This window comes from Emydura macquarii, unplaced genomic scaffold (assembly GCF_026122565.2).
Source record: "Emydura macquarii macquarii isolate MOO-44397 ecotype Brisbane River unplaced genomic scaffold, CSIRO-AGI_Emac_v2 contig_3530, whole genome shotgun sequence".
Classification (NCBI taxonomy): domain Eukaryota; kingdom Metazoa; phylum Chordata; order Testudines; family Chelidae; genus Emydura; species Emydura macquarii.
The window spans coordinates 5285082-5307988 of record NW_027133667.1 but is presented as its reverse complement, the minus strand read 5'-3'; the positions used below and the strand labels follow the sequence as shown (position 1 = coordinate 5307988).

The 22907-nt window shown below is 44.2% G+C and overlaps 1 protein-coding gene across 2 annotated transcripts in view; it reads right to left on the bottom strand.

The window, feature by feature from the left end:
* PTN (pleiotrophin) overlaps positions 1-22907 on the bottom strand; it is a 106683-nt gene that overhangs the window by 7789 nt on the left and 75987 nt on the right. For both annotated transcript variants that reach the window (XM_067536078.1, XM_067536079.1), the window contains exons 2-4: positions 22259-22371; positions 19251-19424; positions 13950-14111 (exon numbers count right to left, since the gene is read on the bottom strand). In XM_067536078.1, the coding sequence (XP_067392179.1) occupies positions 13950-14111; positions 19251-19424; positions 22259-22370 (448 nt within the window). In that variant the 5' untranslated portion in view covers position 22371. The remainder of the gene's footprint in view (positions 1-13949; positions 14112-19250; positions 19425-22258; positions 22372-22907) is intronic.

Below are 22907 nucleotides of genomic sequence, written 5' to 3'. Positions count from 1 at the left end.
AGCATTCTGAATTGACCGATTACTATAACTGAGTCACCTTCTGAATCACAGACTGAGACTCATTTGTGTATATATGCTTGCTTGCTTTGACCTGTAAATAATGCTCTTATTTCTTTTTCCTAGTTAATAAACCTTTAGTTAGTTTCTTACAGGATTGGCTACCAGCATTGTCTTTGGTGTGATATCTAAGGTACAAATTGATCTAGGGTAAGTAATTGGTCTCTTGGAACTGGAAGGAACATGAATATTTTGTGATTTTTGGTGTAAGTGACCATTTAGCACAGTGGTTCTTAACCTTTCCAAACTACTCTACCCCTGAAGCCTGAGTCCCACCCCCCATGGGGCTGAGGCATGTAACTTAGTTTCATGGCGCCCCTGTGGCTCCAGGCAATTGCCTTTCTTGCCACCCCCAATACCAGCTCTGCACTTGCGACCCCTCTAAACCCCCAGGTTGAGAAACACTGATTTAGCAGATAGTCCAGCTTGCCTGGCTGGCAAGACAGAGTGGCGTGTCTAAGTGGACTGGCTGTGACTCCATTATAAGACTATTGTAGTAGAACTTTGGGATTTCACATTTGTTTCTGGGTTGGGGAAATCCAATTAGAGAACATACAACCAGTTTGAGGTGTCTACCCTGCTTTTGACAGTCTGCCCTGAGGTTGGCACTCTCGGTCGTGAGCCACTCCAGACAACATGACACTTACTACACTTGTACATCATCTTTCATTGGAGGATCACAAGCCTCTCTGCAAACATTACTTAATCCTCACCATGCCACTGTGAAGAACAGTATCGTATGTATTACACCCAACATACATATGAGGAAACTAAAGAATGGCACAGTTAAGCTTCTTGCCCAGATCACACAGCAAGTAGTGGCAGAACACAACTCAAGAGTCATGGCTGTCGGACCTGCTTTAACCACTAGGCATCATTCTCCATCACATCACACTGTCACTTCCCTTTATAAGAAAAAAATTCCATGTTGAAATTAGAGGCCAAATATCAGCCTCCACACCAGGAGTTGGTGAGGTGGCCATTTGGTTAGTGTTCTTCAATAGCACATGAGAGTCCTGAATCTGATGCTGGGCATGACGACTCTCTGATTGGATCATTAAACTTGATGATCTGGCAATCATCCGCGAAGATAAATCTGCATAGTTCTATGCAAGTCAATGAAGCTACACTGTTTTACACCAGCTCAGGATCTGGCCCAAAGTATCTTGAGCAGGAAGATCACAGGGGGAACCTCTCTCCTATTGCTTGATTGCTGGAGCTAAATTGAGGAGCCAACCTCAGGAAAAAATAGAAGACGGTGAAGTCCACAAAGCTCCAGCATCCGTTTTTCACTTCACCTCCCTTTCCACCCCACAGAATGAACTAAGGGCTCGTCTACACTAAAAATGCTACAGTGGTGTTGCTGCAGCTGTAGTGCTTCAGTGTAGACAAGCCCCTATTCTCACATGAGAAGGGGAAAGGCTATACCAATATAAAGCACATTTATATCAATATAACTGTACATGCTAAGGGTTGTACTTGTATAAATGTATCCGTTTAAAAAAAAAAAAAAAAGTCACACCCCTAATTGAATGTTATACTAGCACATAAACTGTGTAGACCAGGCCTTAAGCTCACTTGAAAAATCCCACCCCTGATGCCTAAACATGGATTTAGGAGCCTAATTTTAGGCACTCAGGCAGGGCCCAAGCATAATTTTTTTGGGCCCAGTGCAAATGTTTAACACGGGCCCCCTCCCACACACATACCACAATCCCTCATCCTATACATATAATCTCATGAGCCGTGAACATTTTTTTCCTCATGATAATGGGGGTTGCAGCCTGGGCTGAGCCCTCCAGGGCCTCCGGGCCCCGGTAAAGTATACCCTCTCCCCACCCCATGTAGGCGCTCTGCACTCAGGTTTGACTATGTTGGTCTGCGTATTCAGGCCCTCCTGGTTACCACTGCTCATGTCTGTTCACAGCAGCTATGCTCCTGTTGCAGAGATTATAGATTGTAGCATCTCCACAGTTAAGTTGGGAAGCTGCTTTGGATTGTATTGGATTCATCTTTCCCACTATTCAACCCGCGGCTATGCAGCTGTGCGACGCTCATGTCCATCCTCCTTCTCCCCCTCATTCAACACTGGACAAGTAATTTGGGTTGTACAGTAGCAAGTCCGCTTAGGGGGCCACACAGTTTCCTTCCTGTGGTAGTCTGATGTGACTGAAGGGTCACAATGCTAGCAGTGCCAGGGCTGACCCCTTCTCAGGAAGCCTTGACTAGCTGACAGGGCAATAGCAAGTTATCTGAAACCTCTACACTCCCATTTCCCTGTATCTGCTGAGCAAATATACAAGAGGAAGCAGGGGAAAGCTCCACTGGATATACTGTATCTGATAAGCCACTTTTTCATGTTCCTATCCCAGGCATGAGAAGCCATCTGTGTCTGATTCACCTTGGCACAGACTGGATGCAAGATCTTCACTTCAGCACACGAGGTGGGGACTTTCATTCCCTAGCAGGCTTTCTAATGTGGTCTCAGCCTGCCTTCTGCAGGCATCCCTCAAGCTGTATCCAGCGATAATGAGCCTTTGCGATGGAAGCATCACTGCACTGCTGTGGCCAATGCTAACCATCCCCGCGAGGCAGCCTGATCTCCCTGCTGCACAGCACTGAATTGAGAGATGCTAAAGGAGGCAGCACTGGGAGTGCTGACCGCCCTCATAGAATGCTGCCCGATCCGCAAGTGCCCTGTGTAACAGCAGGCACCTGTAGCTTTTCTATTTAATTAATGCAATATTTGCAAAGAGGCAGTCACAGACTCTGCACGCGGGCCATGGGGAATGTGTGTGCACCTGACATGTGTTAGTTATAATAACTGGAGCGGTTATGAGGAGCTATGAACAGATGAGATGCAGGTGCCTACCAACTCTGACGTAATTCTAACTTGAATTTAGCCACTGCAACATTCACTTAAAGGTACCTCAGTCACCACTGGTATGTAAGCCCAAGTAAAGAAGTCATTGGCACCAGTAAGGTAAAAGCTAACAAATAAAGGGCTTGAGTCTCCAATTCAGTCAAGCTGTACTCAGCACACAGAATGGCAGAGGGGGCTGTTTGTGCTCTCCCCTAGGGGTTATTAATCTGACTAGGGTTTGCTGGAATGCAGCAATACCCCAGACCTGCCCTCTCCTCTTGGCCACCCATGCCCCAACACACTACGCTGGGGAGCCAGGGGAGGGAGCGTGAAGACTGTTTCAGCATCTCTATGGGGATCCCCTCATATCAGGGGAACCCTTAGCTGCCCAATTAGGGCCGCTTTACACTCTCTTTGCATCACTGGAGCAGCAGAAAGGGCCAGGTCTGGCCCCAATTATTTTAACTAAATCCAAGTAGGGTAAATTTTCAAACTAATTATTTTTTCCACCGCAAAAAGCAAATTTGGGTCCACCAAAACAGTGTCAGTTGAAAAAAAAATAAAAATTAAAAAAAAAAATTGTTGACACGTTTTGAGGCAACATTTTCAAAATGAAACCTTCCCATTTTTTTTTATTCGAAACAACTTTCATTTGGAAAGGTACATCAATTGTATTAAAAGAGTTTTTAAAGTTTTTAAATGCGTGAAAATGAAACATTTAGTTCCATCCAAAATTATGTACTTTCCCAATTCTTTGGTTCACTGAAAAATTAAAGAAAAAATTGTTTTAGGTCAACCCAAACAGATTTTTTTTCCCGGAACAGGCAGCAAACCAAAAAAGTCAGTTATTCACCCAGGCCTAGTAATTAACATTTTGTCTGGATGTTTAGCAAAAAGTGTATATTTAAAACCTGACACCACGTTTTCCCTTCCCCCTCCCCCCCAATCGTTTCTGAAATTATACCAATGCCCCTGTCCAGCTGGAAGTCACAATACTATGCCAAACACTCCACCCAACTAGAAGCCAGAATACAGGACAGTACACATGCAGAGACAGAGTTCAGAATAACTGGCAATACACACACAGAATGGCAATCAAGAGTACTTCACAACAAAATAGCCAAAATTGCTGGAACCCAAAGCATTTCCTTCAAATGAAGAAAGAGCCTATCCTTGCACTGCCTACAAATACACCTCAGGAGGAGTGAATTGTGTGGCTGTATATGGGTTTAATCCTGCAACTATTAATCACACCAGCAGTCCTTACTCATCAGAATAGTCCCATGCATAAGGATTACTCACTTGAGTAAGGGTTGAAGGATCAGGGACTGTCTTTGATTAGAACAGAGGTCAGTGAGTGAGATTCTGTGGCCTGCAATGTGCAGGAGGTCAGACTAGATGATCACAATGGTCCCTTTTGACTTTAAAGTCTATGAGTTTAACATAAGCCATCAGGAGTCTGATCTGGTTCCCACAACAGCCATTGATAAAATTTTCATTGATTTCATTGGCAGCAGGTTCAGTCCCTTATTTAGCAACCACCATCATTTGATAGCAGCACACTTTCTATGCATGTCAGAATCTTTAAGAATAAGCCACGTTTTACTCAGCAGAATGCAATAAAGCATGTAAATCTTTTTTATTTGAAAACCACGAGATTGGCTTTGAAATCATGAGATTTAATAATAACAACAATAACAATTTGGGATTCCTTTTCTTTACATTCTAATTTTTAAGCCATTGGGGTTATGCTTGGTCACACTTCCAGGCTTTTTTTCCACATTCACAAAGGATAGGAGCTTCCTTTTCTTTTCAAATGAAAGCTGAGATTTTCATATAATCACCTGACTCCAGGAGCTAGGGCTTTTAAAAATACCAAATATCATAAGACTTGTGATAAAATTGTTAGAGTTGGCAACACAGCTGGAGCCCTTCCAGCTGTACCTGCAAGAAACATTCAGTGATTGATGAGAATCAGAAGGAAGGAAAGCCCTGACCAGAGCCATGCTGAATCCCCACCAAGCACCTAGCAGGATTTACGCCACAAAATTCCTGACTTTGAGGCTCACAGGAACTCTCACTAATGCCAGTGGCAGAGCGCATGTGCGGACCCAGGGCAATGTGTTATTCTCAGGTTTCACTCTCTGTCTTCACACACCAATGGGATACTGCTCAACAACCAAAAGCATTTCTCTAGAGTATTATACATAAATGTGCATGTAGAAAAACGGCCAGTTGGCAGCCTACCTGTTAAGCTACTACCCAAGATTAGTAAATGGCAATTTAACAGAAAATAATTTGCTTGTGATTTACTGAAACTAGGGAAAGAATATTTGTTAAAGGGCTGTGTGCATTTCTCTGCCATGCTCGCTGTATCTGCCCACGGATTATATCTGTGCTGTGCGCTAAAGACACAGGCTCTGCTTTTATCACCGATACACACTCCAAGCTGCTGCCTTCAAGACTTCTGTGACAAGAAGAAGAGACAGAGAGGAGGAGATGGAGAGAGAAAGAACGGCAAAGGAAGGAAGGATAGAAAGGAAGAAAGAAAGAGAAAGGAGGAACGGGAACTCTCTCACTGCTTGGAATGGTAATGTGTGTAAACATTTGCTGATGGCATATCTTTTATCTCAGTAAGTCCCACAGTGTCAGGCCCTTTCACTGCTGAATGGCACTGATGAATGCCAAAGCAGGCTGTATGTGCCACTGAAAGCAAGGAGAATGAGGCCATGAGCATGTAAAAGCATCAAGACACTCAGACTGTTTACAACTTTCCATGCACGAAGTTTTGCATTAGCGCTAACGGAGACCCAAAGGGTTTTTCTGCAGCCATATGACATTTAGTCTTTTTCACCATTTGGGGCAGCACACTAAAAGGAATCAGACATACAAACCGGGGGATGAAAAAATGCTGAAACTCGGCATTCCAGGAAGTTTAGAGAGTTATTCAAAAAGCCTCTACTGGGTTGTGAAACATCTGAGACTATGAGATTTTGAGCTCCTGGGGTAGGAGACCTTGATTCTAATCCTGGTTCTGCCACTTACCTTGGGAAAGTCACCTGACCTCTCGGGGCTGCTGCGTTTTGTCTGCCTCAGCTCTTTAGACCATAAACTCTTCAGGGCAGCAACTCTCTCTCACTTTGGGTATGTATACACTGCAGTTGGGAAGGGTGATTGGAGCACGTGCAGACATACCCGAGCTAACTTTAGCTAGAGCAAAGCTAGCTCCACTAACAAGAGCAGTGAAGCCATGGCAGTGTGGGCTGCGGCACAGGCTAGCCGCTTGAGAAAGTGGCCGGGGTCCCAGGTGGACAGGAATGGCCCATCCCACTGTGGCTTCACTGCTATTGTTACTCGAACTAGCTTTGATCTAGCTAGATCAAATCTGGCTTGGGGATGTCCACACGTGCCACAATCACAATCAATCCTGATGACAGGCTAGACATATTCTTGTACCTCACACAATGAGAGCCGGATCTCAGTTTGGGTCTGTTGAACAGAAATAATAAATACCAGGCCCTGCAGGTCCCATCCGCATATATTGCTGATAAAGAGGGAAGATCAGTTTGTGCATCCCTGTAAGACTCCAAGGGCTGTGTTTTCCAGCCCTTGTATGGCACCTACATAGCTGGAATGAAAAGAGACGTTCCTCCCTCAGAGGAGGGGAGCCATTTTTGAGGAAACCAATGCCAAGGTTTGGAAGAGCCCCACAGTTATGCTTTTTCCTTTTCTGTTTCACTGTCACAGCCATTCGCCTAAAGTGAGAAAATCCCTCATTTTTAGATCTCATTAGTTTGAGCAGCAACCTATCATTCTGTTCCATAATACTTATTAGCATGCTAGCCGCATGTATGCATGACTAATGACTTACATTAAAAGCTGGGAGTCCTGGAATTTATAGTGGGAGAAGGAGCCAGGATTGTGATGCCAAATCATGTGACTTCAGCAGCTTTGATTTTTCCCCCCTCAGAAGAGGGGATATATATTCCATCCTTTGTAATGGGAGAGGGCACAGTACAGAACACACAGGCCAATCTACCAACATGGCAGGTCATCCACTTCCCTAACAGAGTCAGTCAGGTGGTCCTTTGTGGCGGTATGGCAACCAGTCTGTTTGAGCAATAAGTAGTTGTATATCAGGCCAGTGATCTATTCAGACAACATCACAGTCAGCTCCTGCCACTAACTGGCAGCCAAGACATTCTGCCCAGATAGCAGAAAGTCTGCTCTGGTGACACAAGGGTCAGCAATACATCCTCTCTACAGCTGGATATCAGTCTCCTACTATGGTGTCCAATGTATTATGGCAATAGGCACCTGGTATATTTTGCTTCCAGATGGCAGTCCACCCTGATAGCATAGCAAGGAGGACCTGAAGAAGAGCTCTCTGTAGCTCGAAAGCTCTTTCACCAACAGAAGTTGGTTCAATAAAAGATATTACCTCCCACACCTTGTATCTCCAGCAAAGCAAGGAGGCCGGCAGCTCATCTGATTGCTGATATATCTGCTCAACATGGTCCAGCTATCTATTTTGGCATCTCCTAAAGGAATATGTAAAGCAACTTCCTGTCAAGCAGCCTGAGAATAAACCAAACATCGCTATCTTGAATATGCTCAGATTGCTAGCGCCAAATCAAATATTACAATGGAGACAGAGATACACCACCTTTAACCTGAAAAATCATCCTGTGTTAATAAACATAGGGACTGGAAACAAAAGAAAGCAGCAGCCACTGCTCAGAGTATAGAACTGTGTCAATTGTTCTTGATTCTGTACCTGGATCTGTCACTGATTCAGTCTGTGACCTCGGACAAGTAATTTCTAATCTCAGTTATCATGCTGCTCCACAGTGGGGATCATAGTACTTCCCTAACTCCCAGGGGTGTTGTGAGCATTAGCTAATTGTTGTCTGTAAAGATTCTTAGATAAAACACACTATGTACTGAAGAGCATTAGCATTAGTATTGTAAACCCTATGCAAGATGCCCAGTTGACATTAAATACGCAAGAATACAAAGAGGATTATATTCTCTCCGGGGTCCAGACACCTGCACTTTGCGAAAAAGAGGGAATTGCACTGACAACTTGCCAGCAGCCCTAGGGCTGCACTTAATCTGCTTTACCGGAGCAGACTGCAGTCACCTTCGCCCTGTAATATGGAAGCCCACAGGGATTTAAGGTAACAGAATTCAATGTTCATAGCATGTTGATCCAAGCAACCTTCTGGAATATTGGATGCTGGGATATGAAATCTTCCTCAGGCTACACCCTGGTATTAAAGATGAGAGTGGCAGCAGGCTATAAATACAAATTGGTGAACCGTATTTGGACCATGAGCAATAATAATTGGTCACCCCGGCCAAAGAGACTGAGTGGAGTCAGAGCATGGTAATTCAGATCAGATACATGAAAAGGGTCCAAAGAAGAAAGACGGGAAGAAGATGAAAATATGTGTAAAAAAAGTCAGAGGGGGAAAATAATGGAGTTAGACAGAAAGATGGCTACATTGCAGAATGGCCAGATAAGAGATACATACTGATGATTCAATCTCATATTAGTTTAATCAAAAGAACAAGCTGCCACAAATCTGAGAGGGAAAGAGAGATGGAAGACAGGAAATGTGAGAGGCAGAGAAAAAGAGAGAGATCACCACTGAAACCACCAAACTCAGTAAAAATAAATTCTTCCCCTCTGAGGAAACAAGGGAAAAATACTTTCTGAAATTTGACAATAACTCATTTGTTTACTGTCTGATCAGCTGGAATCTGAACAATCATCAGTCAAGTTTGGGTGACAATGAAGTACGGCAGATGGAGTTTGTTGGCAGTGCTTTCCACTCACCAGCACAGGTTGCCACCAGAAGTGTCTGACTCCTTCATATCTATCAGTATAGTTTAGGAAGACCTTGAACACCTCTGCACAGCAGACATTGGTTAGAATGTGTGACTGTACGTGCTTCAGAAGATTCAGTTGCCTCTGCTGGGATTCCATGATAAAATTATTCCTTTATCTCTCTCAGCCTATGACATGTTTTCTCATGGCCTCATTTGTGTAATAGACACACAAACAATGGCATCTAGGACACCATTGTCACAATTCCAGTGCTAACAACTTCCCAATCAAAATGCACCAAATTCAAGAATGTGTCCAATTTTTCATTCTGGGCTATAGTAGGGTCATCATATCTTGACACATCAACCCAGGACCAAGGCATTATCATCAGATATGGTAGATCCCCAACAAACTTACAAAGGCAAGTGCCTATCAGAAAATTAAGTGGGTTCTGATTCAGTTGGTTTTCTTGCTAAAAGTCAGCCGAGTTTCTTTGAGATCCCTCCATCTTCAAGCAGTGAAGATTGAAAGGGCATGTCCCAGGCTACAATCAAAGCTTAAATTTGGCAGCTATGCAGTACCAAGCAAAGAAAGAGGACTGAGGTGGATCAATTTCTGGTGAGGATGAAATATAGGTGCATTTGAAACAAGTTTTCCAAGCTCTAAAATTTGTGTCTAAATTAATTAAATTCCACCATCAGACAATGACAGATTGAACACTGCTTACAGACCATTTTAAGGCCTTTCCACAACTACTGATTAATAATGAAGAAAATGTATAAAATGGAACAAAAGCCCATGTCACCAGTCTCCCAAGCAGGCATTCTTTCCTGAGGTTAATAAGTAGCTCTACTGATTTAGCTCAGCAGAGATTTTGTTGGAGCTCACACAGGTTCCCAGAAAAAACAAAATATATATCTCCCTGTGGAACAGCTAAAGGGAAGTCTTCAACATTTATTTTTTCTCCCTCTTTATATGCATTTTTCCTTCTTGCAATACAAAGATCAATCTTGCAGAAAAACAATCATTCTGCAAAAGGGCCAAGAGAATATTCAGGTTAACAACAGGAAGACGCAAGATTCCATCCTAGGACCAATGTTGTTCAATATAATTATTAATGAGCTGGAAAAGAGGATAAACAATAAGGTAGCAACATTTGCAGATAACACAAAATTATTGTCAGTCAGATTGGAGACAACTATGAGAAATTTGAGAGTGAATTTCATCTGTCCCATTCCATTAGCTTGGTTATGTCTGCGCTAACAAATTCAAAGTATTGCACATTGGAAGAAATAATTTATCAGTACATCTTTCTGGGTTCTAAATTAACTGCACAAATCCGAAGAAAAGACCTGGGTATCATTGTGGACCACTCAGTGAAGACCTCTGTTCAATGCATAGAAGTGGTTATTAAAAAAAAGATGCATAGTGAATGGGATGGTGAATAATAAAGAGAATATTAAATGCCATTGTTTATATACATTTCAGGCCCTCACCTGAAATGCTGCGTTCAGTTCAGTCAACTCATCTCAAAAAGGATTTAGCAATAATATAGGAGAAGTCAAGGAAGAGTAACAAGAAATATTAGAAGCACAGAAAAATTCTTATGAAGAGAGGTTGAAAAGACTGACTATTTAGCAGAAAGAGAAGGCACACAAGAGAGAACATGATAAGAGTATATAAAATAATAAACGTTTAAAGAAAGTAGATCAGGAGTTTCTATTCACCCGCTCATAACATCAGAATGGAGGGAAATTCAATGTAATTGAAAAATGACAAATTCAAGGATGAAAAAAGGAAATACTTTTTTTACAGAACACACAATTAGCCTGCAGAACTCATTGCAAGAAGAAATCACTGAGGCTGGGAGCGTGGCAGGATTCAGGAAAAGACTGGACACTTACATGGATAATGAGATCATCAGAGTTCTAGGAGTAAATATTTTAAATGGAATTTTGGAAGGGATATAAATCCTCATACTTCAGGATTTAAACCTCTCTCTATTTACTGGGGCTCAGGAGGAGGTTATTCCACAACTGTTTACTGCAGGGCATTTACACCTTCCTCTGAAGTATCCGGTGCTGACCACTGTCGAGGATACTGAACTAGACAGACCATCTGATCCAATATCTGATCGTGGGACGTGATTATTCCCCTCTATTCGGCATTGGTGAGGCCGCATTTGGAGTATTGTGTCCAGTTTTGGGCCCCCCACTACAAAAAGGATGTGGACAAGTTGGAGAGAGTCCAGCGGAGGGCAACAAAAATGATTAAGGGGCTGGAGCACAAGACTTATGAGGAGAGGCTGAGGGAACTAGGCTTGTTTAGTCTGCAAAAGAGAAGAATGAGGAGGGATTTACTACCTGAAAGGGGGTTCCAGGGAGGATGGAGCTAAGCTGTTCTCAGAGGTGGCAGATGACAGAACAAGGAGCAACGATCTCAAGTTGCAGTGGGGGAGGTCTAGGTTGGACATTAGGAAAATGTTTTTCACTAGGAGGGTGGTGAAGCACTGGAATGGGTTACCTAGGGAGATGGTGGAATTTCCATTTTTGGAGGTTTTTAAGCTGCGGCTTGACAAAGCTCTGGCTGGGATGATCTAGCTGAGGTTAGTCCTGCTTTGAGCAGGGGGTTGGACTAGATGATCTCCTGAGGTCCCTTCCAATTCTATGATTCAATATGGAAATATCTCTGTTCCTATGGAATGACTTTTGGTTATATTGGCTCGGTTCGAAATTGAGCCCACATAATTCTCTCTATCCGTCTGTCTTTAAACAGGATACTATTCTACTTTGTATTGCCAACATTCAATTGTTTCCTTGCTTAGTTTCCTTCCCCTCAGCTTACCGTGACTGGAGAGGAAATCAGAGCTTACCTTCCTGCTGGTAAAGAACAGAGATGCTGAGATGCTCTTGAAGCATAATGGTTAGAGGTGAAAAAGATTAATCTGACGGAAAACATCTCAGATACTGAACAGCCACTATACACGCTGCTGTTTGTGTTTACTTGTGGGAGTAGCAGCCAACATATGACACTGCAATTCACCAGCACTTAACAGGAGTAGTAGCAGCATGTAGACACTGAGCATCCTATGCTCTGACTACTCTGTCCCAAAACAACACGTTTCTCTCCTCCTGACAAATTAACCAGGGTCTCAGTCTAACTGGAGGCAAAGTGCAGTTGAGTTTTTCCTCCATCTAGCCTCACAGTTCATTCTTGGTGGGTACCAAAATCCATCTTACAATTTCCTCTTCCTCATGATGAATGCAGTCATTTTCTGAAACAAAAATATGTTCTCAACCCATCCCATATTTCAACAGACAAGACTTTTTGGGTCAGTTAAAGAAAGATCCACCTAGATTTTTATGCCCTCCTGAAATACATTCTAATTCCTCACCCTATCCCCAGTCACCCATTTGCAATTAACGGAATTCCTATGAAGTCACACACACACAAATGAGAGAATTCTGCTCTCAGGTCAACCAAGTGGATTTCTTGATCACCTTGAATTTCTCCATTGCATATTCTACACTTGACTCCCACACAGAACTCCTGCATTTGCCTATGGAAGCTGGGCATAGGGATGGAGTGCAGGAATGTGCCATAAAGATCTCCAGTGAGATCTAAGAGTGGAAATTATCCCCTCAGTTACTATAGTAGCAGTTAAAAAAAAATGTACATTTACACCTATATTTCATTTGCATTGTTTCAAATCATATGGAAATGTGTCTTATGCAGCACAGCCAAGCCCCCAAAGGCCTTTCTGTTGATGAGAGCTTGGTGCCCTATTGTCATTCCCATTCAGTTACTTCCATACCACTTTACACATCAAAATGAAGAAGGTTCTTCCTGCCAGCACAACAAACTCTGCTAGTCCCTGAAAATCCAGTTGGGTCCTTCGAACACCATCATCAACACAGATTCTAGAATCAGAACTCATCTGATAATTCTGTGAATGATTCACAAGGCAGATTAGCTACAGCTCTATTGACTATAACACAATCTCTCTTTCTCTCTCTCTCTCTTTCTCACACGCACGCACGCACGCACGCACAGAATATTTAGTTAAGGACATATATATAATCTGAGGCATAAGGAGCAGACCACTTGCAAGTACTCTACAGACCATTAGTGATCCAGTGTTGACAGTTTGGGAGTTGATAATCTAAGGAACACCTGTCACTTTTAATCAGACACAGTCTTTTTTTATATTTATTCAGGGAAAGAATACAGTAAGAAACCCTGGAATCTGCTCACCCTCAGTTGGTTTTCAGGTAAAAATATCATCTGTTCCAGCAAATAAATGGCCATGTGGTGTGCCCTATGTGGTATACATGCGGCATGTGGTCTGAGACACAGTGGTACTTCATGTAGTCTAAGCTTCCACTATAAATTATCCTGCACCTGCTGCTGCTGCAGAAGAGTTCACTAAAAATCCCAAGTGATTAGAAAGAAAACAAGTTTCTCTGATACTGACACATGGAAACAGGGATGAATTGGTGGGGCATGTGGTTGTCTGTGTACGGGGAATTGCACTGTCAACTGCAGCAAGACAGCCGCACACAGTCCTTTCTTTCTCCCACCTCGATCTTACCAAACACTTCTCTTAGACTTGAAACCACATGATCCAAAGTGCACAGGACATTAATTGACTTTGCAATGTTATTCTAGACACACTGAGCAGCAGGGAGAATAACCTGTTCTCCCCATAAATTGTGAGAACTGTGTTCCTTAGGCTATTCCCATCCCAAGGGAAAGCCATGCATTTTCAGCAGATAGTTAAAAATCATACAAAAAAGAGATAAAAAAAGTTATTTGTATTATCAGAAACAATTTCTCTTCCTGCTATTCATGTATTCCCATCAATAGGAGTTGTGTGAATATCTCCTGTACCCTGAAGCCATGAGAGCAACAACACCCATAGTTAAAACAAATTGGTGGCAGTACATTGCAGTGGGGTTCACTGTGGAAGTCTAAATCCTCATACCATCTCCTATCTGCCAAGGCCCCAGGGCTGCTTGGCTCAGACACATTTACTCCTGACTAGGAGATAAAACACAAGAGCAGCGCCATGGCTGGGAAAGGACGAGAAAGTACAATCCTTCCTCTACTATTGACTTCCCATTAAGGCATCTGGAATTCCAGTAGTGATTGCATTTCAATGGAACTATTGTACCACTGTCAGCAAATGGGTTATACCTTGAGGTTTGGGTTTGGTAAGCTTCCCACAGGGCTTTGAGATGGTGACAATCTTCTGGCAGTCAGCGTTGTGCAGGGCTCTCTTCAGGTTCCCAGTTCGAGTCTTCAGGGCAGTATTCAGGTCACATTCTCCCCAGGCCTGGAACTGGTATTTACACTCCGCTGCAAAGGGTGTGTGAACACACAGAACTTAAAACAAAAGAATCATGGAGAATGAACCAAGTCTAATCAGTAAGGCACACACTGCCAGTGATTTCAGGCAGGTGGACCACACATCCAAAGAAAGGGAGGCCAGCAAAAATTCAAGGGACATTTTGGGAGGTAATTTGGCCCCAAATATGACCCAATTTAAAAGCATAATTATTTTTCTCTTGGGCACTGGATTACTGTTATAAAAAAGAAACTACCTTTTAATAGTGAAACTACAAAAGAAGAGACATATTAGTGGAAAATGTCCTACAGATTTGAAAGGCCTGTTTCTCCACCACTTTGTACCGTGTGGCATTATTTACAAATGAAGTTTGAAAACTAGCAAATCAGAATAGTAATATTTTGCACGGACTTTGTGCAGGTATAAAGGACTTCACAAGGTGTGAGGCAGGGGAGAATCAGACCTTTAATATCTATTTTTTCATGTCAAGAAACTAAAATATATTAAACGAAAAGATTATGGCACCGCTTATACATGACTCACTGTAATAAGTTTTATGGCTCTATCACGGCGGAGGTGGCCAGCCAGATGATGACAAGCTAACTGAGGCCTGGTCTACACTGGCAATGGAGATCGACATAATGCCGCTTACGTCGACCCCCTAAAATATGCGTCTCCACTGACACGAAAGTTTCGCTGACCTAAATCGCGGTAAAAGTCGACCTCATAAAACCACCTCTGCAAGTGGTGTAGCGCTGAAGTCAAATTCCATGAGTCAAATTAGCATCAGCGTAGGCAGAGCGCAATGTAAATCGACGCCATTGGCCTCCGGGAGGTATCCCATAATGCTCTGTTGTGTCCACTCTGGACATTCGCGCTCTGCTGTAACGTGGCCACGTAAAGCGGAAATAGCTCCTCCCCTCAAGCCCCGGGAAATTTTGAATGACCATTTCCGGTTTAGACAACGTGGAGAGAGCTTTGTAGCTGAACCACTCATGGGACTGCACGGCCCAAACGCGCTCCAGCCTGGAGTTGACCAGAGGTCTTGTAACTCATCGGTCTGTGGGACGAAGAGTCTGTTCTGGTTCAGCTCCGAGCCAGCAGAAGAAATTTGGATATCTACGAGAAGATATCTCGCGGCATGTTGGAAAAGGAGCACAACAGGGACGCGCAGCAGTGCCGCGTTAAGATCAAACAGCTGAGCCACACTTATCAGAAAACTAGGGAAGCTAACAGCCATTCTGGCTCCCCGCCCAAAACATGCTACTTTTACAAGAAGCTGCACGCAATTCTCGGCAGTGACCCCACCACTGTGCCACCACGCAGCATTGATACCTCCAAAGAATCCCAGTCCAGGATGAATGAGAAGGACTCTGGATGATGAGGAGGAGCATGAGGACAGCAGGGTGCAGGAGAGCAGGGTATCCATTCTCCTTGAGAGCCAGGACTTGTTCATTACCCCAGAAAAGCCCAGCCACACACAGGCCAGCGGGACTGATTGAGATGCTGGGGAAGGCACGTCTGGTGAGTGTGTGTGGCAAATCTCATTTTTGTGGCTATGTCCCCAGTCCAGCTTTTTAAAAGGAGTTTGTGTTTTTGAGGGGATGGGCTTCCTGGATGTTGGAAAACTTCAGTGGAGGGTTACCCCAGAACAGATTATTTATGTGCAGAGGTATGCTCTAAGAATCTTCTGTGATATCTCAAGGAAACTTTCATATAGGTAATCTGTAACCTTTTGCAGAAAGTTCTGGGGAAGGCAGCTTTATTTCTTCTGCCATGGTAGGAGACTTTACCCCACCACTCTGCTATTAAATGAGCAGGCATCATTGTGGAACACAGCATAGCAGCATAAGGGACAGGCCTGTACTCTGATACTTGCAGCAAATCTTCCCTTTCTGCTTGCGTTACCAGGAAGAGCAGCCCCTCCAAAATGCTCAACTGCCTACCACTTTCTTATCAGCCCCCACCCCCAAGTGCTCTAAGAGGAGGCTAAGCATGGTGCAGTATGTGCTGCACTCCACACCGGTGGAGGCGAACAGAAAGACCTGACGGCCCCTTTAAGAACTGCACACAACCACAGTTGCTTGCACAGTGACACTTTACAATGTTAACTTATCTTCCTTTCCCCCCACTGAAACAGGTCTCAAATAAAACTTTTCAGCTTTAAAAAACATCTATCTTTATTCATTCATAGCTTGGGCGAGGAAAGAAGGGGAGGAGCTGCTTGTGCAAGGGGGGGGGATGGAAAAGAAAGGCACAGCAGAGACCTACATTACTGCGGTTCATCGCAAAACCAGTTTTTCAGCTTCCCATAGGCGAAGTGTTCCGCGATTGACTCTGAAAGTAGCGCTGGAATCTGGCTGCTCAAAATTTGTGGCCAGCCTATCAGCCTCCATGGCCCAACCCTGGTGGAACTTTTCACCTTTGTTTCACATAAATTAGGCTGCACACAGCATGCAGAGATAACTGATGAGATGTTCTTTTCACTGATGTCAAGCCTAGTGAGTAGACATCTCCATCTGGCTTTTAAACACCCAAATGCACATTCCACCACCATTCTGCACTTGCTGAGCCTATTACTAAAACGCTCCATCTCGCTGTCCAGGTGCCCGGTGTAGGGCTTCATTAGCCAAGGGAGCAAGGGGTAGGCAGGATCTCTCAGGATCACTATTGGCATTTCAACATGCCCAATATTTATTTTTTGGTCAGAGAAGAAAGTGCCTGCCTGCATCTTATTGAACAGACCCGAATTCCTAAAGATGCGCACGTCATGCACCTTTCCAGACCACTCCACATTGATGTTGGTGAAATGTCCCTTGTGATTCACAAGGGCCTGCAACACCACTGAGAAGTATCCCTTCTGGTTTATGTACTCTGTGGCAAGGTGGTCTGGGGCTAGGATAGGGATATGCGTGCCATCTATTGCCCCCCCACAGTTTGGGAACCCCATTGTGGCAAACCCATCCACTATGTCCTGCACATTTCCCAAAGTCACTACCCTTTGTAGCAGAAGTCTATTAAGGACCCTGAATACTTGCATCACAGCAACTCCAACAGTGGATTTACCAAGTCCGAATTGATTCCCAACTGACTGGTAGCAATCTGGAGTTGCCAGCTTCCACAGAGTGATGGCCACTCACTTCTCCATTGTCAGAGCTGGTCTCAAGCAAGTATTCACGCGTTTCAGGGCTGGGGACAGCTCCGCGCAAAGTTCAAAGAAAGTGGCCTTTCACCATACAAAAGTTCTGCAGCCACTGCTCATCATCCCACACCTTCATAACGATGCGATCCCACCAGTCAGTGCTTGTTTCCCAGGACCAGAACTGGCGCTCCACAGACTGAAGATGATGTGTGACAGCCTGCAGCAAACAGGAATTGTTTTGCTCTCTGGCTTGTAGCAGGGCGGCCTCAGTAACATCACTATTTTCCATGCTGCGGCTCCTGTCTCACCTTTGAAAATACTGTAGGATAAACCAGGAGGTATTCGTGATGCTCACAACGATAGGGCAGAGCTGAGTGGGCTCCATGACTCTCTGGCAATGGCATGCGTGCAGCATAGAAAAATGGCGCAAAAAAGCGTTTGCAGTTTGTTTGGGACAAGAAGGAAGGGGGAGGGAGCACGTTGCATCATGGGAGGACAAAAGCTTCCCCACAGTCTCTGCGGCCAGTTGCACTGTGGGATAGCTACCTGCAGTGCACTGCTTTGAATGTCGATCCAAGCGTGGTGAGTGGGGACGCAAGAGCCCGACGCAATGAGCATGGTGTGATCACGCTCCTGCGACTTCTAAAATTTGGCAGGTGAAAGTTGATTTAAAATAAATCGACTTCACTCTGCAGTGTAGACATACCCTGAGAAAGACATTTTCCCCAGAATAGGTGTCACTAGTGAAGAGTTAAGGGTCAGAGATTCAATCTGGTTCAGACGTGCATCCAAACATTTGTACGTTTATCTGAAAACGAACTACCCAAACCTCTTGAGCATGCAAGATAGGGCCAGAAAAACTACAAGTGCCCAGGTGCAGCACTGGACCTGCCAAGTCCAGAACCGCTGCACTGACTGCCTGCAGCATTCATTGCAGTGCCAGCATCAGTTCAAGTCATGCGAGATGAAGATCAGAGTCTACAAGGGCAACCAGAGTCCTGGTTGCATAGCTTGTCCAGGATGGAGGGAAAAGCATTGTCATATCTTTCATGGATTAAATACTATGGCCTTTATCCACTCTCCATCAAGTCTCAGCTGCTAGTGCAAGAGGCTGCAATGTTTTATATTATGTTCCAGTGTGGAGGCTGCAGCACCCCAGGGGGATCATCACAACTGTGGAAATGCAGACGGTGCTTGTATCACTGTCTCAGTCTGGGCTTTCCACCAACAGAGAGCAGTTTTACCATGCTGCTGGGCCTCTGGAGGCTGTATTGGCTTGGTAGATGTCTTGCCACTAGGGTCCCTCTGCTAGAGCTGGGCAAATATTAATTATCATTATTATTATTATTCACATGGCAAATTCTCAGAAAAATGCAGTTTCAGAGGGAATTAGGATCAAAGTGGCAAATAGTTTCACCTGAACAAAAAAAAAATGAGGAGAAAAATTTCAAAAAAGTAAAAAAAATGGTTAGTTTTGAAATTTTTAAGTTAGTTTTTCTTTTTTTAAGTTTTGGCGAGGGAAAAGAAAGAATCAGTTTCAGTTCAAAACTAACCCCTTTTTTTTTTTCCCCCTTTTTCCCCCCCCCCCCCAGATTTTTCAGCTTGGCCACCACACCGAAAAATCATTTGCTCTCCCCTGAATATGCTGCCTTCTAATGCCCTAAACCAGGGATGACTCAAGCCCAGTCCTTGAAGGCCTGTGAAATCTGCCTTCTCCTACAGAGTCTCTCTCAGTGTAGCACTTCCTGAATGCGTTTCAGAGCTAGGGAGGAAATGATTCCTCACTTTTGCCTCTCCCACCCCTCACCAATTCAACAAAAATAATTTTTTTATTGTATTTTGTTTTAATTACACACATTTCCATTTTAAAAGCCATTTTTCATCAAAAAAAAGTTAGTGAAAAATCCTGCACACAGGCCTCCGGCCAAGGCTTAGCACACACAGAAGGCCGCTTCCCAACACCCAAGTTGAAGATAACGTGAACCGCTCGGGACAGGGCAACCCTTACCTCCAAACTGCTTCTTCCAGTTGCAGGGGATCTTACACCTCTGGGTCTTCATGGTTTGCTTGCACTCGGCTCCAGTGCGAGTGCCCTCGCGGGTCCCTAAGCCACAGTCTCCACTGGTGGGCACGCACACGCTCCATTGCCACTCCCCGCAGTCGGACTTCTTCACTTTCTTCTCTGGATGGAGCCAAAGAAACCGAACCAAAACAAGAAAAGTGGTCAGTACCCAGCCAGAAAAAGTCATTCTAAAACCATCACGACGGGTAAACCAGTAAACAAGAGAGACTCTTATAACATAACTGCCTGAACTGAATCAGAACTGACGTTCTCAACACAAGGTGCTGCAGGTTACAGGCTGGCTGCCTTTTTAGAGGCTGACCTACACCAGACCAGTGTGGCTCACTGAGCCATGACAATTTCCCAGTGAGTGTGAGGCCTCTGAGTCATGGCAGGCAGGATTCTCCTCTCCACAAAAACGGGTTCTCAAACTTTTTTTTTCCTAGGACCACCTTCAAAAATATTTCAAGCTGTTATGACACCTCCCCCCCACCCAAAAAAGTGAATACTCCCCCACCCCCGCCATACCATACCACCCTTATTTCTATGCTGCTGCTGGGGGCAGCATTTCTTTCAGAGCTGTGCACCCATCCAACAGCTCTTTGGCCAACCAGCTCTGAAGGGCCCAGGCTGTCAGCTGCGCACATTGCTCACAGCCAGAGCAAACCCCCTATAATAACCTGGCAACCCCCTGAGGGGTCACAACCCCCAGTTTGAGAACCCCTGGTCTAGAAGCCGTCAGGGATCACTGAACTACATATACACACACACACACTCATAAAAGAGGACATTCTGCCCCCTGCTGGTGGCATATCAATATTCTCAGATTAAATACCAAGCACCACATGGGCCAGGAGTTTACGCATTAATATGGTGTTTCAAGGAGGATTTGGTATATGCAGTGTTGTAGTAGCCATGCTGGTCCCAGGATATCAGAGTGACAAGGTGAGAGAAGTAAAATATTTTATTGGACCAACTTCTGTTGGTGAGCGAGACAAGCTTCTGAGCTTACACAGAGCTCCTTTTCAGGTCTGGGAAATGTAGTCAGTGCGCCATAGGTAAATAGAAGTTGGAACAGATTGTTAATATAAGTATTTAACATATATTTCAAGAGACCATTCAGGGCGAAGTGGCCAGTTAACGCCTCTCCAGTCATAGGGGGAAAAGAGGGGCAAAATAAATAAATAAAATCTGGGGAGAGTGGGGCTTAGTGGTTACAGACTGATGTAATAGGCCATAAATTCAGTGTCTCTGTTTAGTTCACGATTTTTAGTATCTAGTTAGGAATTTAAGCTCCCAGGCTCGTCTTTTGAAGGTGTTGTGCAGGTTTCCTTTGCGGATGAAGACTGAGGGGTGAGTGAGCACTTTGTGAAAAGTGTTAACCCACACTCAAGGGACGCTCTGTGGATGTGGGGAAAGCGGCGGGCATGATATATCTTGACTGTAGCAAAGCTTTTGATACGCTCTCCCACAGTATTCTTGCCAGCAAGTTATGGGTGGATGAATGGACTATACAGTGGATAGAAAGCTGGCTAGATCATCGGGCTCAATGGGTAGTGATCAACGGCTCGATGACCAGTTGGCAGCCGGTAACAAGCAGAGTGCCCCATAGCACTGACTCCTGCAATTCATTTTAGTTCTGGGTCCCCTATATTGCAGAAATGTACCTCAGTCCTCATTTCTCTTTCTCACACTCACAAGCCACCAACACATTTCAGACTTAATCTGCAAAACTTAATCCCTGCTTTCCAAATCCTTTGTCTTCATGCACATTCTTGGCAATACACCTCAGACTTAAGCTGCAGAATTCCTTACTACTCTAAACCTACCCATTTATACAGTTCTGCCAATGCACCTTAACAGCAATGTGCATTAACCCCACCTAACACTGGCTTTTTCCTGAGCACAGTTTTGTCAAACAGTGCACTGGTTTACAACATGAACATATGTTCTCAGGCTAAGCGACAGAAATTCTGAATCAAGGAAAAGGCCAACATAAAATAAGAGGCAAATCCGAAAATCCATTCCGGGTGGGTACCAAATCCAGGTTAGATTCTTTTTCTCTTTTCCATCTTTGTATCTAAAGGAAATTAATAACTTGAGGAATCTTCTCCCTAACTATAGCCTGGGCCTTGTTGTTCTGTAAGCAATTTTTTTCTTCTAACAGTCATGGATGGAGCTCTGGCTTGGTTTTTGTGCCAACCTGGTTTGCACTCTGAGGTGGGATGGAATGTCACACCCATCCAATGGAGAAGAAGCAGATGGCACTCAAGAAACTCCACTCACAAGTAACAAATTAATTTTCTTTTAATTGGTTGACAGAAAAAAAGAAAATGGAGAGAAAGAAGTCTGTGCATCCCAAATGTGAAACACAGGCTATGTCTACACTGACAGCGGCAAAGTCGCCGCCATCATATCGATTTCTCTGGATCGACTGAGCAGTCAGTGAAGACCCGCTCAGTCGATCCAGAAATTGTACTAAGACCACCTTCTGAAGTGGTGTACCACTGCGTCGACGGGATCGCGATTCCCGCCGGCGCAGTGCAGTGAAGATGGCACGCAGAAAGAAGCAGAGAAGTCGACGGGAGTTACAGAAGTTTTTTGCGTACTTTGCATAACTCTGGTCAACTGCCGCCGAATCGCCAAGGTAAGCGTAGATATAGCCACAGTGAAAAAAGCACGTGAAACATACTTATAAATATAATAAAGACACTTAGGCCCAAACCTAAAATGTAGGTAGGCATCTAATTCCAATTGAATTCTGAAATTGATTTCAGTGGGCATTAGTTGCCTAAATATCTTTGAGGATTTGGGCCTTAGAAACTAGATCCTGACCCCACCAAAGTCAATAGCAAAACTATCATTGAACTCAGTAATGCAAGATCTGGTCCTACGTCCTCGCTGCCATCCCCCATCCCCATACCTACTGCACCATTGATTACATTGTACCTTACCTGGTTTCTCTTTTTTGCCAGCCTCAGTAGTACCCATGGCTGCCAGAACAAAAATGAATGCCAAGAGGGTGGCTGTGAACATTCGACGTTGTTGTTGCTGCTGCTGCTGCATTCTGGGGATTAATAGAGGGAAAAAGTATGATCAGACTTGAGGAAGGCACGGAGGGAAAGGTATGTCAGACTGCTTGAGGGAGAAATCCTAATGAAACACATTGTAGCAGATGGGGCACTATCAAATAGTGAGGCTATACATTTCAGTGTCGCTGTACTTACGGACAAGAGGAGCACAAACCGACCAAGCATCGGATTAGCCATTGGCAAAATGTGTAAAGAGTTTTCCTCTTCCTGCACGGAAGACAAAGGCTTTGAAATCTTCTGCCTTAGAACTGAAACTCCTTATTGACTATTTTCATCCCAATTCACTGCGTTCCTGATGAGGCACTTCTGCTTTACCATACATAGTACATGTAGTGTAGTTGTAGATGTGTTGCTCCCAGGATATTAGAGAGACAGGTGGGCGCAGGAATATTTCAGTGGATACATTTCTGTTGGTGAGAGAGACCTGACGAAGAGCTCTGCGTGGCTCAAACGTTGTCTCTCTCACCAACAGAAGTTGGTCCAATAAAAGATATCCCCTCATCCATCTGGT